General features: G+C 33.3%; 2 protein-coding genes across 2 annotated transcripts; one reads left to right on the forward strand and one right to left on the reverse strand.

Moving 5' to 3' along the window:
* Positions 1-1,148: 1,148 nt before the first annotated feature.
* LOC145039783 (uncharacterized) lies at positions 1,149-1,867 on the reverse strand. The gene is made up of 2 exons (XM_078987793.1): positions 1,496-1,867; positions 1,149-1,268 (listed from the first exon to the last, which is right to left on the reverse strand). Exons 1-2 carry the CDS (start codon positions 1,865-1,867, stop codon positions 1,149-1,151), a joined length of 492 nt encoding a protein of 163 aa, XP_078843919.1.
* Positions 1,868-17,059: 15,192 nt separating this feature from the next.
* Positions 17,060-17,731, forward strand: LOC145039784 (uncharacterized). The gene has a single exon (XM_078987794.1). The coding sequence runs from the start codon at positions 17,060-17,062 to the stop codon at positions 17,729-17,731; it is 672 nt and encodes a 223-aa protein (XP_078843920.1).
* The last annotated feature ends 651 nt before the right edge of the window (positions 17,732-18,382 follow it).

The raw sequence follows: 18,382 nt of genomic DNA on the forward strand, positions 1-18,382 counted from the left end.
AAGAACATTTTGGTTTTGATTCACAATTACCATTGAGAACAAGTGATACTAGTTTGAAACTTGAAAAGAAAAAAGCATTTTTGTTAAAAAATTTCTAAATCTCAATGTCGATCACACAATATCTGATACCAACTAAAAAGATAAGAAAATTAGTAAACCTTAGACTTGAAGAGTCCGAGTGTCGAAAATACTGAAACAGAGTTTCAGAATCATTAGGTGGCAAGTAATGCAAAAAATAAAGAGTTGTGAATCAACCAAGTTAATAAAAAAATTATTCTTAAGATCAATGATTCAAATGTGTCTCATATTCATCAGAATTCAGTTACAAGTGTCTTAATGTAAAACACACTACAACTCTCAAGTGGCTCTCTGAAAACTAGTCTAAACAACAATTATGCAGAATGAGCAGAAATGAAGCAGGAAGATCAACTTTATAATGGATCACAAGGGCCTATATATATGCTTTAGGAAAGCCCGTGACATGGCTTGACCAATCCGATGTTGGCATGTCATCATGACTTAGTCATCAGTTGACACATTTTCCTAACTTAATGGAGAATGGATGAAATATTTCAATTTTGTTAGTATTCCTTTAGGGTTCCATCCAAGTTATGAGTCTTCATATTTCTTGAGCTATCTTGATCAACATTGAAAATGTGATGAGCAACATGAGCATCATGTTGCTCAATTGTCTTCTAAGATGACATCAACTTCCAGAAGTGTAGTTGATCAAGTTGAGTTGTTTCTTGAATGTTGGAATGTGTCTTGAACTTGAAGATGTACAACTACGTGTTCATGATAGACCATGGACGAATTTTATGTGCCATTGAGTACTTGGATGTGCCATGTGCAATCTTGTTGAACCATCAATGTGATCATGTTAATCCATTGCCTTAAGATGAGCCACCAAGTATTCATGTTGATCAATCAACATCTTGTTGAGCCATAGAGTTGTGAATGAGCCAACAATGTTTTTGATGAGCCATCATTGTTCATGTTGAGCCATCAACGTCTTGATGCTCCACATATGATCTAGATGTGCCATCTAAGATCATGATGATCCAACTTGTTTTCAGAAGGTGCTCCATGTAAGCTGCAAGTGATCCATCCTCATCAAGTGCTATATGTCAATAGCAAGTACTCCATGTTCAACAAGTTTTCCATGTCAACTGCAAGTACTCCATGCTCAGCAAGTGCTCCATGTCAACCTCAAGTGCTCCAACATCTGATTCTTCAAACACTTGTTGAATATTCAGGATCTTTCCAACCTAAAAAATTCTGATAATTTTTGCTAGAGAATGTAAATCAATACTCAACTTATTTCAAGTGACAATGACATAAAAATATTTCCAACATTGCCGCCTTATTGTCTGCCTCGAGACCATCTTCCACCACTGTGCAGATTTCCATGAGGCTGGCCACGGTTACAGTAACCGGAGTTATGTTGTGGTGGAGGCGGCACATCTGGAGATCCTTGATTGTGTCACTAGGTAACCAAAGCTTGTTGGAAATGTGAGTTTTGTTTGGTTCGTCTTGCTTCTTCAAGCAGGAGCTGTGATTTTGCCTTGTCTAAATTGGGAAGTGGGTCATCTTGTTGGATGATAGTGGCAAATGTTCCAAAGTCTCCCTTGATGAGAGCAGAGATGACTTTTAGTACCATCTTTGTCTCTAATATTGAGTTTCCAACATTAGCCAGCTGATAATAAAGCTTTTTGAGACGAGCACAATACTTTGTGACATTGGAAAAGACATAGAGACGAGTGTTATTGATATGATCCTCTAGATAAACAGCCCTAGTTTTCTTTTTATCTTGGAAATTTTCATGGAGACATGCCCATAAACCACTTACTATAGCATCGGGTTTCATGATTGTGTGTGGCCAGGTTCGATGATATGGTGTTGTATATCCATTGTTTTACGAGGGCATCAAGTTACTTCCAAGTGGTCTCTTTAGTGTTAGTAGGTCGAGGTGTGTATGGATCAATGTGATCAAACACATTGTAAGCATATGTATGAATGTGGAAGAACTTAACCCATGACACATAATGGTCACTGGTTTGATTCAGAATGAGAGGTATCACATGATTGATATTGCTAATTGTAAATACAGGGCGAAATGTGGATTTAACGGTTTCAAAAGTCTCGTTGGGAGCAACCACGATGCCCGGAAGAAGAAAGAAGAAAAAGTAAAAGGATGGCGGCAGGTAGAGCTTGGTTTCCAAGGGCACTGATACCATAATATTTGGTATTGTTGTATCATCGATGCCTTATCATTAAACAATTGGAAATATAAATAAAATGTGATCGATATAACTATGGAAAGCATGTAAGCAATATATTACATCAAATAAACACAGGATAATATGGGAAGTATATTGTCTAAGAGTAACATTTGGCCTTTATGACTATTTCAAGTTATTTGCAACCATGGAGAGATTTCATTAGAGTGATGGGTATTAGTCAGCCTATTATGTAGAAGAAAAATATACTTACTAGTAATGTGGGGGTACATGTAACAATAAATTTGGGTCATATGCAAACGTTGTCTATGGGAACGATGATAAACGACATTTGGAAAAAGTTTTTGCAAATTTAGTGAGTTTGTAATTAGACTTGAAGATGGAAATTATGTAGTGGATTAGACGTATTACTTTTGTGTTTTTCTTGGGAACGTGAAGGAGTTCTCAACTATTACAAATCCTTCTTCTTTTTGTACATAATATAAGTTTCTATATTTGGAGTTAAAATATTAAGATTTCCCTTGGATCATGTATAAATTTCCCATGCATGTCCATGTGCTAACTTTCTTTAGAATGATGGGATTTTGAAGTGAAAAGTTAGAGACACAGTTTTATAGTTAGCGACCGATTGATTTGGGTTGATATTGAAGGCATATTGTTAAAGGCTCGAAGTAAGAACTCTTTTAAAAAGATTCATATGAAATTGGAATCTATTGTTTTCATGGATGATGATATTGGAGAAATTTTATATAGAAAGCAAGTTTGAACTCTTTCGAAGACTAATGAAATTATTTTCGATGTGGTTAAAATTATGATTGGTAATACTACTTACTCCGTTCAGTTCAATGAAGTCTCCGGGTAGTTACCTGAATTTAAAGATCATAATCACAAATCTTGTAATTGGAAATTCCCAATGACAACTTTTTTTAATGATAATAGTGAGGATTTTTAGATATTACATCCAACGGATAAAGATGCACCAGTGGTTATGAAGTACGAATAATAAACGTAATGACATTTGACCTAGTAGTAAGGAGTGATTCTTTTAAATGAGAAGTCAGGTGTTCAAATCTCTCTAGGAGACATAAATGGTGTTTATGAGTATATTAGAAGTATGTTAGTTTTTTGTTTCAAAAAAAAAGTATGACTATTGAAAAAGACTAGGGGAATTCATGAGTTGGATATATCTAGTGGTAGCGAATATTGTATTTGACTCATTCCAAGGTTACACTTTGTGGACCTATTTCATTGAGTAAATATTGAACATAAACTTCTTCCGAATATTTTTGTCCTTTGCCCTGATGTGTTTGTAGACATCAGGGTGTAGTTTTATAGGTTGACATACGTCAAACCTTGCTCTAAAGCATGACAATTATAAAGGCTACACTCAAATATGACAAAAAAAAATTAGGGGAACACATAGTACAACATGAGATTTGTTTCTACAAATTGTTGGGGTTTGGTATCAGTTGGGCCCCCTGATGAGTGAAAAAATCTAAGTGTGTGGCCACACATAAAGACGTCTAATTGACATTATTCATTCGCAGATCAAGAAAACCATGTGTGGAGCATGTTAAGTTTCATTTCATGAATAAAGTTCCACAAATATTAAAATGAAAGGATATTTAAACTAAGAATGATTGACCATGAAAATTATGATGTTTGGTAGAGGACAAAGTTTCACAAATTTCAAGAGGCGATATTTATTATTGTTTTGTTCTTAATTGCACAAGAGTCTATGGTAATTAGTATGCATGGAACAAAGAAGTAATTGACATATTCATATGTGAATTTATAAGATCATACCTTATTGTAATCATGTAAACAAATAAATAATAAATATTTATAGGGGATAATAACATATACTTTATCATTTTTCTCGGTTTAACAATCCAATTTTAATTTGTTTAAAAAATAGCAATATATTTTTAAATTAAAGTTCTATTGCTACTATTATGACATATAAATATCCATCAAAAATGTAATTTTAAAAATTAGTGATTAAATCAAATGATTGGGAAAATATTGTGTTTTTATAATTAAACTTTTTTTTTACTATGAGGAGTTTTTGTGAATGATTTTTGCTTTTTGCAAAACAAAAGTTTTGCAAGTGTGTTTGTTTTTAGTGAAATCTTCAGAAAAATCACAATATTTTGTAAAAAGTAATGATTGAGTCCTAAAAAACAATTTGAACAGAAAAGTGTTAATTATTTAATTTTATACGATAATATATCATTTCTTGTTAAAATAAAAATACAGACCTTTTTTATTAATTTAGGCAAAATAATAAATAATTATGACTTTTCTGTTAAATAAAACAAAAAATTGAAACTTAATTGTTACTTTTTCCAAATATTTGGATTTTTCTGAAGATTTTCCTTATTTTTATGGAAAAAATGAAAGAATATACAAAACTAAATCAATCCATTAAAAAATTAATACTTTTTAGACTAAATTATAGAAATGATCTATATGTTTGTACGAAAGTTGCATTCTCATACTATATTATAAAAAACAAAATTTCAAGTATGGTTTTATAGAAAAAAAATCAAATCAAATGGTTTTTCAACCAAAAACACATAAACTAAATCAAAAAATCAAAACCAAATGTTTTTTAGATTAAATTTATGTTTTCGCATCAACCTATTTGTGTGTGTGTGTATATAATATATATATATATATATATATATATATATATATATATATATATATATATATATATATATATATATATATATGGGGATAGGGAATATACATTACAGCCACACCTAACCTTAGGTACTAAACCTCTAAAATATGTCATTTTAACATGCTAAATATACCCAGTTTGGTTTCACTTGGTAAACATATCATTCTCCACAACATTTCTTTCTTTCATTATTGATTTATCATCTCCATTTTCTTTCCTCAATTATCGTTTATTACTTCATCCAAGTGAACATTACTAAACCCTAAACCTAAACCTAAACCCTAAATTCAAACCCTAAACACTAAAGCTAAACCCTAAAAACTAAAGCTAAACACTAAACCCTAAACCCTAACCCTAAACCCTAAACCCTAAACCCTAACCCTAAACCCTAAACCCTAAACCTGAACCCTAAACCCTAAACCCTAAGCCCTAAACATAAACCTAAACCCTAAACCATAAACCCTAAACCCTAAACCCTAAACCCTAAACTCTAAACCCTAAACCCTATTGTGTCGATCTTGAATTTACATCTAGAAGTATTAATCGTGAATCCATTAACCGTAATCTTTATATAGTAAAACAATGTATTTTCAAGAGGTTTAGTACCTAAGCTTAGGTGGGGCTGTAATGTATATTCCCTTTTCCCTATATATATATATATATATATATATATATATATATATATATATATATATATATATATATATATATATAAGTAGGTTCCGTTGAGATTCTGAAAAAAAATAGAGATCTTGAAATTCAATATCGGCCATATATTTCTTATTTGTTGTTCTAACACTCCGACATACCGGTGCAACGAAGAGTTATAATCACAAATGGTTATGTAGTGTCGTTCGTTCTTTATTCTCCGCTACATCCCCACCACCACTACCATCACATCTACCATTGACTGACCCTACCACTGCTACCTCGACCACCTATACTACCACCACCTCTGACAGCAACCACCATAATATTATATGATTACTCAATTTCTAAACAAACACATATGTATAATCATTTATGATTAGGCACATATCTATAAACATGTATAATCATATATCATTATACCCCTCTACCATATAATCATTTATTATTACACATACCTCGTTGTTGTCGGTACACTAAAGCGTTAAAGCGACAAATAAGAAATATGTGGTTGTGGTTGAATCTCAAGATCTCTACTTTTATTAAAATTTCAAGTGAACCGTCCATTTGTTACCCCCACAAATTCGGGCTAGTCAATTTAGAGATAATAAGCATCAAAAATGACTTTATGCAGAAGTTATGCTTCTTCGAAATTTCGCGATTAAACCGGCACGGCTCGGCGTATCGTAAAAAGTGAATTTTTGATAAGTTACTTTGTAGCATGTGAAGAATTCATGCTCATGGAGCATTTGGATCATTCTCATGGAGAATTTGGAACACTTGGAACTCAATGGAACATTTTGGGTTCATGGAGCATGTAACAAAGAAACAGATTTTCTGAGAAGGGAATTGATCGTCTGACAGAGGAACATATCAAGTTCTAAAGAAACGGATCATATAGAAGGGGGTTTGGAGCACCTGGAAGATGTTTGGAGCACTTGAGAGTGGTATGGAGCAACAAAGGGACCTTGTTGCGCCATCTATTGAAGGGTTGGGCCAAGAAGGATGATGTTGTGCCAAGCATATCCCTCTTGCGCCATGAAGAAGCCTTGTTGCACCAAGTAGGTTCTTATTGTGCCAAGCATGTCCTTTTTGCACCAAAGAAGTTGATGTTGCTCCAACATAGATGTTCTTGCGCCACGCTTGAAGCTTGTTGCACCATCCTTTCACGTGATGGGCCAACATGATTCTTGTTGCGTTATAATGGTGCAAGATGGGCCTATTTGGTTCCTAGATGAGCCATAGTATCCCTGATGATCCAAGTATGCTATGAAGACCTCTATGATGCTCAAGATCGTTCAAGGATGCTCAGAATTTTGTATTGCTCAAGGATTATACCATGATGTGCCACCATGATAGTGATGGGTTTTGAGCACTACAACATTCCTATGGTACTACATGCAACCCTAATGCTTTGGATCTAGGTTTTTCTCAAATTATACATGCAAATAATCATCCAAAGCATAAACCCTAATACCTAGCATACTAATTTCGAAAATCTCATATGATTAGGGTTAGAAACATTACATTACTTGTTATGTAGCGATAACAAGAACTCCTTGACCTTTGAAAGCTTGGTGCCCCACATGTTGCACCTCTAATAGAGTCACAAACACTTAATGCAAAGGAAGACTTAGGAGAGAAGAAGAATTCGGCTAGGGCAACTTAAAGAAGCACAGATCTGAATTCTCATGTATAAGGGTCTATTTATAGTTGAGGCTATTAGGGTTTTAAGATGGAAACTCTAATTATCTTGCTTAGGCCTTAAGTAATCCATGGAACCCTTCTAGAAGGTCCCTTGGACGAAACCCTTATGGGCTTCCCATAGATTTCGTCCAGTCTCTTTTATTAGGAGTCCATAACCCAACTAGCAACTAACAGTTGATTGCAACATCATTCCCCTTAATTTAATCAGTCTCTTTTGATCACCAAATTAATTCCAAATTAATTTATGATCAATACTAATTAAATAATATGATTTCCAAATAATATATTAATCTTGTAATATATAAATAAAACCATTTTTAGTACCAATTTATTAGTCATATAATAAATCCTACTCTCTCTCCTCTTGTCATCCTATTAAGTTGCATGAGTGAAGGCAACCCAAAAGGACCATGCTCATAATCAAATCAAGTTCATACCAAAACTAGTTATGGGCTTAGACACCTAATCCAACAGTCTCCCACTTGGATAATTCTAATAACTATTATTGCAAGTATGACTTCAAAATCTGATTAGCAATCATAGCTTTCAAAAGTCGCTGTCAAACTATGATCTTATCAGTAATGCGTCCTTTAGATAAGGGATCAAATATTCCTCCATTCTCAAGATATCATATGAACTGAGACATGGATTTTTAATCATTCTCTTTGTTCATGTGTTGTTTCCCGATTTCCGATTTATGACGACTGACAACAGACTACAATTGAAAACATCAACTAAAATCCACGCTTGGTCAAGCGCTTAGGTGTCATCTCTAAATCATCGAGGGGACCACAGATATCGCTTTTATCCCTCTTAGGGTAAAAGGGATGGATAAACTTCGACTCATATGCTTGCTCTATTTTCTCATCAAATCACACACAAAAATATGTTTTATAACACCAAGTTACTGGCGTGTTTACATATTATCAATGCGCAACCGACTTGCAAACTACAACTATATGTCTCCGTTTCAAGAATATCAGATATTATCGTCTCACAATCACTCGTGATAAAATCCATGAAGTGATTCATGTGAGCGTGGGTTTAATCTAATACTCAAATCTTATTTCAGGAGAACTCATGAACACTACAATAGACATTTGCTATGTCCAAACGCTTTTGACAATCTACAGTCTGATTCATGACAAGCTTACCTCATTACCTACTTCCAAAATATGATTGACTGTGGATGTTTGAATAACCTAGTTATTCTGGAATTCAAAACATCCGAAGTGAAACACAAGAATAATCGAATCCAATATGGCCTCAAACTTTTGAGTATAACTAAAACACTTATTATTTAATCACCATATTGAATAATCATTATTCATTGTATAATGTTTCAGTTAATCAACTTAATACTTGAATTATAACATTAGTTATCCCATGCTCCAATCATGCACACTATGTTTACCTATGGTCCTTTCTTTGTGAAATAGATCAATTGAAAACATTTTCAATGATGCTCATTGCAGAATTCCAAATCCTTATTGCAAGTGTAAAAATACCAAATTCTTGCCACTATTATAATATGTTAGATTCTAACATTTTATGCAGTTACACTTTTGTAATTTCGAAGCACCAAGGTCACAATAACCTTTCCAATTATATTACAAAGTGCTCTGTTGGAGATTATTACAAGACAACTCCATAGATATGAAGTCTCACATTCAAAGTACATTCCTTTGAACATCCTTCTTGCATAAAAGCTTCTAATCTACACATAGATTCTTAATATCCAACTCCCATTATCGAAACATTTCTATATTTACCATATGACAACTCATTCCTAATAGAATCCTATATATCCATAATAATGTCGATATAGTCCATTCATTACTATACTTCCAACTGCCCACAAACGACCAATCATTAGCGAACCTTAGATCGTCCTTGATAGTTGTTTAACTACTTTAGTAATATCAAGTTCTATTCATTTTTCCCTCTTAATGCCCTAGGCATTTGGAAAATTAGAACAAGTGAATATTATAGTGTATGCAATCGATCCTATACCCGAAGCATATGGGATACGATTCATAATGTCTTACATAAAGACATGATACTTTACCAGTCTCTTGCTATAATGATTCCATATATAGAATTTCCAATGTTGAAACATTTCAACCTGATATTTATGTATGCTCATGACTAATCTAATTAATATTTCAATCTAAGCTTTTAGATTTGAAATAAAGTATAAGTGTCCTCTCCCGTACTATAGCAAAACAACTTTTCAAATTTGCATCTTTGCAAATTAAAACTTTGTTTCCTATAATTAGCATTGCTAACTCGCAACACTCAATGTAATAATTGTGCTCCCACTAGCATAATAATTACATTCTTACATGCATAACACTTATGCTCCCACTAGCTTTGACATGTACTTAGAAATCAACTGGACTTCTAGAAATCAATACTTATTGACTTTCTTACAAAAGTTCAGATTTCTGATACAAGATGCTTCGATAATACTTTATATAAGCTTCTCAAACTCACACACCTCTCCTTAGATAGCTCGTATGTGTGTCTAAACTCTTTCGGAACTTATAGTAGTAAGTCTCGAATGTTCAAACTAATTGCCAGGTCTTAAAATTTGAACTATGAAGAGGGATGTCGTAATCATAATCGAATTTTAGAATGCAATTATCACAACTGCTAACTCTTTAAAATCTTTCTTAATGAAAGAGTTTCCTCACAATCATTTTCATGAAGCGGATAGAAACCTTGTCACTTAGATTTAATGGTGTATGTGTTCCTATACATGTGAATTTGTCAAAACCATAATCATAAGTCAAGGTTGTGACAAATCCAAACTCATATGGACCGAATTTTTTCAATCTTAATTTTTGCCACCTGGAAGCACAAGGACCTATCATGTCTTCCAAGTTGTTGAGCATATCACCTTTACTGGTCAATGAACTTTCACTAATCAAGGTGCTTTGCCTTATGCAATCAATTGAGAACTCATAGAAATCACATTCATAGCCGACTTTAATTGGAATGGGCACAAAAACAAGAATATGTCAACACGACAGGTTACAAACCTCAAGTCGTGTGCTAGTGATAAACAATATGTTTATTCTTGATTAGTTTTTGAAGCTATTCAAGATCATTAAAACTTCTACTGACTTCTTGACATATAAGACTCTCTTGTCAACAAACATTCCCTAACAAACAAATATTCAAGAGTTGGTGTGGGTTTTAATCAAGACAAACACTTCACACAATTGGTCTTAGTTGATCTTTTTCTTATCCAATACATCACACCTTACAAATTTCAAATGTGCAAGAGTAAGAAACATTTCTACTCCATATTTGATGAGTGTTATAAACCTACTAAATATGTGTCACTCAATGCACAATCTTGGAGTACGACTCTAAGACTCGAGTTTGGAACAAAGTATGATTCACCTTTTGATTTAACCATTTCAATAATTGTTTATTCCTCTTCTTAGCCATACAAATGCACTAAGGTGTCTTTAGAGTATCAATTGTGACATGGTTCCATAATCACTAAGATGATTATAAAACATGATACTTAAGTACTCTCCTTTCTTTTCAGATTGGAGAAACTTTTATCTTTCTACCTAACTGATTCTACTATACATTGAAACTTTTTCAATGATTCAGAATTACACTTAATCTTGTAAGTATAACCATGTTTACTAAACTTTTAGCAAATCATGATGAACAGTCTTATCATTGTTCATGGTGGATTTGTCCAATGCACAACAATGTGTACTAGATCCCCTAGTCCTTCACTTGACTCATATACTTATGTGAACAAGGAATTAGTCTTAATTTCCAATTACGAAGGTTCTCATTCATCACACAATACAAGTTGCACGATTCCAAGTTTTTGTCCAATTGAACCTTGGGTGATGAGAATCTTTCCTTATTTGCTAAATTTTGACACTACCACAAATAACATAACTAAGAATCACATCCTTTTCAATATTGCTAACAATATAAACATACAAACATCAATTTTCACAAATACCATTGCAAGAAAACATAAAATAAGATAAAATCAAATTTTTATTTATTTATAAAATTGCGGAAAAAACTTGTCCTTACAATGCAAATACATATGAAAACTATGTTACTAAATATTCCTAAGCAATCTATCATAACTCCTAAGTAGCTCAAAATTCTGATCATCGAATCATGCGATTGAAATCCATTTCTCCGCGATCAGACTCAACTCGTTCTTCCTTTAAGCTTCTTTTCTTTTCTTTGATCCTACAAAACATCAAAATGCAATCTTATCACACCATGTATTAAGAATCTACAAATAGGAACTAAATAAAGTTAGATAGTGGACTTACCTTAAGCAGAGTCATACATCTTGACTTTTCCATCCTTGCGATCTTTCATGTAAATATGGCAGCTTCGCATCCAATGCCCCTTCTCTTGGCAGTAGAAACAAATGGACTCTTTTGGAACAGCACATGAGACAATCTTAGATTCATCCTTTCTCTTTACCATCTGGTTAAAAGGTTTGACCTTGGCTGATTCCTTTCCATCGGGAAGAGAATACTTTTCTGGACTTCCAATGTTGCCATTGTCAATCTCCATGAAAGTTTGGGAGGTTGATCTACCAGCTAAATTTGCTTTACCATTGCGCCAAATCATTGTTGATTCAACAACAATAAGCAAATAGGTAAGACCAATGAGGGTCACATCGTGGTCCATCATATAGTAAGCTATAATGAACTCACTATATGATTCATGAAGTGATTAAATAACCAAGTCAGCAGCCAACTTACTAAGGAAAACAACACCTAACATCCCTAGTCTATCAATGTGTGACTTCATCTCCAAGACGTGTGCAAATACAGACCTTCCATATTCATGTTTGCTTGTCAATAGGGCTTGAGTGGCTTTGAACTTTTCAAATCTTCGAACATGTATGTCAGAGAGAACTATTAGAGGAGGTGGAGGAAGTGAAGAATGATTTCCATTTCCATGATCCAATCGTGGAACATCATCTTCATGTGGAAAGCTTTTTCCAAAAGATTCGGGAAGACCATAGTTAGAATTTGACGTCTACAAAAGGGAGAAATTCAAGTTAGTTGATTTAAGTCCTTAATACAACACCCAAATGAAATATTAAGGCTAGGACCCAACACAATATTCTACAATTCGCAAGAGGGATGCCTTAATCCAATTGCAAAATAATTAAAGGTAGGTAAATGACGATTTACCAATTTCCACCATGAAAAACAAAAATGAACATTAGGTTTTAAATGAATTGAAATTCCTAGATCCTTTGAGATTCATTGAACTTTTCAATGGCATGATTAATCTCGATTATGCCCTTCAAGTTTGTGACTGGGATACCGAGGATCACAAACAAGGTGTGAATAACCATGCAAATTAGGTTGGTACTCTCGAAGACGTTTATCACCTAATCAATATGCCGGTTAACCACACATGCTCCATTGATCTAGGATAATCTACGAGCTACCCATTAACATCCTTCATTAGTCCTATATTAGTGTGTTGGTTAACCACACATACTCCACTAACGACCAACAAGGTGCAACGTCAATTTCATGGATTAGCACAAAATTCACGTTTTTCCTAAAGTAACTAAGATTTACGAATTTATAAAATCATTTAGTTACTTCGTATTTCATTATACTTATAATGGAAGTTTATGTCCTATCCTACCCGTTCGGCTAACAACCTTCCACTAGTCAAGGGTGCGGTGGCTAAGAGTGGATACCCAATGGCGGTCATTTTACAAGTCGTTTCCTTAAACAACCTTTATAGACCAGCTTCGTGAATGAGGCCTACTAACGGTAAGACTGATCTTTTACTTATACATATATAATATATTAAACTTTTAATTTTATATAGTATAAGAGTATATTTTACATATTTAAAATACTAAGTGGTTTAATCTATTAATTTAATTAAACTTAAATCATGTCATTATTGATTTATTAATTCTCTATTTAAATTAAACAATTAATTAATTTAATAAAACCATAAGGGTGTAATTTGAACTATTCAAAATTATCAAGGTTCTAAATTTAAGATTTCAACATTAAAGTTATTTAATTAAATTTCAAATTATAAAACCAAGAGGTGTACTTTTGAAACTTTTCAATTTACTAGGGTTTAAAAATTTAATATTTCAAAATTAAAACTTTTAAATAGATTTCAAATTCCAAAACTTAAGAGCAAGTTTTGAAACTTTTCAAAACTTTCTAAATCAGATTTAAAATAATCATATAATTTTACCATTATCTAAAATTAGCCTAATCTAATTTAATTTGGCAAGATAAATACAATTCAAAATTTACAAATAATTATTTTATCATATAATCTAGTACTTATCTTATATTTTGACCATTATCTTCCAATTAGATTAGGATATCCATTACCATATCAAAAAAACAATTTTTTTAATTAGTAAAGTAACTTATGGTAATTATGCAAACCTAATTTTAGGCAAAAATACGAAAAATCTGCCATCATAACCGAGTTCACGTCGTGGGCACTATGCTCATGTCGTGAGAACCCACCACCTCGTGGTGACTTTTACCACCTCGTAGTCATCAGATAGAAAACAAAAACAAAAATTTTCCAGTTTTAAACATTTCACATTAGCATCACATATAATAGAAAAACGACCTAGGCTCTGATACCACTGATGGGTTTTGAGCACTACAACATTTCTATGGTGTACATGCAACCCTATTGCTTTGGATCTAGGTTTTTCTCAAATTATACATGCAAATAATCATCCAAAGCATAAACCCTAATAACTAGCATACTAATTTCGAAAATCTCATATGATTAGGGTTAGAAACATTACATTACTTGTTATGTAGCAATAACAAGAACTCCTTGACCTTTGAAAGCTTGGTGCCCCACATGTTGCACCTCTAATAGAGTTACAAACACTCAATGCAAAGGAAGACTTAGGAGAGAAGAAGAATTCGGCTAGGGCAACTCAAAGAAGCACAAATCTGAATTCTCATGTATAAGGGTCTATTTATAGTTGAGGTTATTAGGGTTTTAAGATGGAAACTCTAATTACCTTGCTTAGGCCTTAAGTAGTCCATGGAACCCTTCTAGAAGGCCCCTTGGATGAAACCCTTATGGGCTTCCCATAGATTTCGTCCAGTCTCTTTTATTAGGAGTCCATAGCCCAACTAGCAACTAATAGTTAATTGCAATATCAATCCCCTTAATTTAATCAGTCTCTTTTGATCACCAAATTAATTCCAAATTAATTTATGATCAATACTAATTAAATAATATGATTTCCAAATAACATATTAATCTTGTACTATACAAATAAAACCATTTTGAGTACCAATTTATTATTCATATAATAAATCGTACTCTCTCTCTTCTTGTCATCCTATCAAGTTGCATTAGTGAAGGAAACCCAAAAGAACCATGCTCATAATCAAATCAAGTTTATAGCAAAAATAATTATGGGCTTAAACACCTAATCCAATAGATAGATGTTAGGCTATTAGTGTTTATAATGCGCCATTTGTACATCATCATGCTCCATTATGGCACAAGGTGCTCCATTATGTGTGTTTCTGATAATCATGGGTTGTATTATATGGAAGAATGTTCTAGAATATGTTGCATGGCGGAATATGATTGGTTGTCACCACTCATGGGCCTATAGGACAATAGGCTTGGCCCATTAGGGTTTTAAGTTTGATCCCTCAAGTTTAAATAGGGATGCATGCAGAGTCATTTGTCTTGTCTTGTATCTTGAATTCTAGTGTGTTAGGCGAATCTCTGGTGAATTGTACTTGTAACCTCTGTTTGAGAACTCTGAAATAAATAATACTCCCCTCCTGCCCTGTGGACGTAGGTCACCTTGACCGAACCACGTAAATATTGTGGCTTGTACACTTATAGCTTTGCTTGTTATCCGCATTACTTCCTAACAATGGTCATCTGAACTTGGAATGTGGCATAAGATTTGTTTTGAGTCTTTACAAGTATCGTATGTTTTTCCTAACAATGTTATTTGATGATTATTTAATTCCAACATTTTTTTCATCTTTACATCCCTATCAATATACCAAGTGCTTACTGGTTTTTGGGTGTTTTGGATTTAAAGACATCAAATGACTATATAGGATTGTCATTGGGTGGACGATTATATTTTAGAAAATGCATCTTGGTTTTCACATATGCAGGCCCACATCCACGTACTACTGGTGGATATTAAATGTTTGGGTACCAAACTCACTAATGTATAGACCCTACAGAGCTTCAAAATCACCCTTGAAAAGGGTGCATGCATACTACAACAGTCTGACAATAAAGATGATTGTGGGTGTTTTTGTATTGATTTATTGAGATGTTGCTTGCAGGAAAATCATATAGTATAGAGGGTTCAACCAAAACTTGGGTGAGAGGATATCGCAAGAGATTAACAAAAAAATTTAAGGAATCAAGAAAAAATTATGTTCCATTTGAATGATGTAGTATTATTTAAAACATATGATGCACTGTTTATTAGTTTTGGTATATTTAAAAAGTTATTAGCTCTATTAGATTTATATAAGTATTCAAAACACATTTATATATAATTATTAATTTTAGTAGATTTATAAATTATCTAGGATTATTCTTTTTTGCCATATATACATTTTATATAAAAAAAAAGATAAATAATTACAAACAAAAAAATGATTGTTCTAAAATATTTCTCCGGTATCCTGAAATTCGCTCTGGAATGTCAGAATGTCATGTTGGGACATAATGGTCATTTTTCAAAAAATAAAAATTTTTGGTTATGTTTTTTTTCAAAAACTTCATTTATGTGCTAGATTACTCAATTTCCCTTCAACTATACTGTAAAAAAAAATATTTAATTATTGTAAAAAAAAAAAATCAAAAGTTTATTCATTGAGAGTGTGTTCGGCATAGAACGTTTGGGTGTTTATAGCGTTTAACAAAACGCTACGTTTTAAACAGAAAGTCTCGTTTAACACTACAAACTTCTACCATTTAGTTTAAACAAAATGTTTCAAATCCAAACGTTACTTCATATAACGATTAACAAAACACAAAAATGTTATTAGTTGCAAGCTACCTGATATCCGCTACAAACTATCCGTTACCGGATAGTTTTATCGAACACGCCCTAAATATGATTTATAAACTAAATATGATTTATAAAAATAAGTATTTCTTAGACATACATGATACATAAACAGTTAGCCATTAACTAATAATTTAGTACTTAGTTTTAAAACTTATACGAAAATGACTAAAGGATAAATTAACACATAGTTTAGGGTTTGTTTGTGAAATTTACTCCACTTAAAAACAAATCGACGGAGCAGTCGATGAGCTCGTACGACGTATCCCAATCCATCTTTCTTTTTGACTTCAATTCATTCTTCCCCAAATTTATCTTTCTCTCTCTCTCTTTTGTCCCACCAAAACCCATCTCTCTGCATTTATCACTTTCCTCACAAAAAGGTGACGATGGAGGTGCTGTGCGCGCCCTTATCAATTTTCCTTTCCAATCTTTCATAATTTCACGTGATTTACGTAAATCCCTTCTCTCTCTTCCTGTTCCTTTGGGTTTTTTCTATTTATATTTACATCAGATTGCGTGTTCTTTGTTCTTTAAAGCCACTTTCACCATTTTTCATGAACCCAATTGCCCTTTCTCTGGATTCATCATTCATAGAGATATAGAGCGATTCAGATAAATCATAGAGTGATTTTGTTTGATTGTTAGTCAAGAAAAATGAGTCGACTCGGTGAACTAATGGCTCTGTTTTTGCAGGAAAGTGAAGAGACAGAAAGGAGCACGAGAACGATCGTCGACCTCCTAAGGGAGAGAACCATGGACGGCGGCGATAGGTTCCGACGACGGAAGAGTCTCCAGGAACGATTAGGATTAAAGAGTATGGTCTGTTGTGGATCCGCTTGGGGCATCGGAATCGGACCTTCCACCATGAGCACCCGAGCCGACGACGATGACGACGTCGTTGACTCGATTCATCAAATAGATGTCATAGACGTGAATCTAACACCGCCGGACACCAATTCCTATCCCGATTGCATCTCTCCGTCGCCTCGAATGAATCTCGCGGCAGCATTGGCCGCGGAACGGCAGTTCCGGACCACCGCCGAGCCTTTGAGTCCGAACAATGAAGCAGCCAATGAGACGTTGCCACGTACGTCGACTGCGGATCCTGGTTCGCCGTTGCGGATATCGTTGATGAGACTGTTGGAGGAAACGGACGGTGAGGATCATAAGAAGGAAGATATGAGCAGGGATCAGGTGTGCTGCGTGTGTATGGGAAGGAAAAAGGGTGCAGCGTTTATTCCATGCGGGCATACGTTTTGTAGGGTGTGTTCGAGGGAGTTGATGTTAAATCGAGGTTGTTGTCCCCTTTGTAATCGATCTATCCTCGAAATCCTCGATATTTATTAGATTTCCAACGGTTGAATCTTAAGATCCAGCCTTATATATTTTTTAAAAGTAATAAAATTTATTTCATTCTTATTAATTAAATCTCAAAAGATAAGTCGGATTTGATAGACTATTGTTTTATCTAATGTGTTTGATGTAAGGTGAGTTTGGCATAATTAGTTCAGCGATCGGTTAACATTTTATTTTACCATCTAAATTATACACGTACCTAATAAAATCATATTTCTTTATGTTCTTCAAGTATACGTTAGCTTTTAGAACATGTCGCATTTCAAATTGAGAGTTTGAGACCGAAAACTTATTTGAAAATGGTAAAAATATCAATTAAGAACCAAAAGTAAGGTAATTTTTATGACAATATATGATGGGTTGATCACTTGATATGGTGTATATATATATATATATATATATATATATATATATATATATATATATATATATATATATATATATATATATATATATATATATATATATATATATATATATATATATATATATATATATACTAGTGATCTTTTAAGGGTTGTGCAGGTAATTTGGGTAATTGGGTATCTTAAAAAAAATTCAAATGCCATTATAATTCAATGGATTTTCAAAATACAAAATCCTAATAATTAAAAATAAAAGTATGTTATAATAGGGAAGAAT

The sequence above is a fragment of the Lactuca saligna genome, chromosome 4, assembly GCF_052625555.1.
Source record: "Lactuca saligna cultivar CGN05327 chromosome 4, ASM5262555v1, whole genome shotgun sequence".
NCBI lineage: Eukaryota > Viridiplantae > Streptophyta > Magnoliopsida > Asterales > Asteraceae > Lactuca > Lactuca saligna.

Bases quoted from the DNA above. Each gene is read 5' to 3' on its own strand.
- LOC145039783 (XM_078987793.1), bottom strand. From the start codon at position 1,867: ATGAAACCCGATGCTATAGTAAGTGGTTTATGGGCATGTCTCCATGAA. The intron at 1,269-1,495 runs GTTACCTAGTGA...AGAATTTTTTAG, and splicing joins CACATTTCCAACAAGCTTTG to GTTGGAAAGATCCTGAATAT.
- LOC145039784 (XM_078987794.1), top strand. From the start codon at position 17,060: ATGGCTCTGTTTTTGCAGGAAAGTGAAGAGACAGAAAGGAGCACGAGA.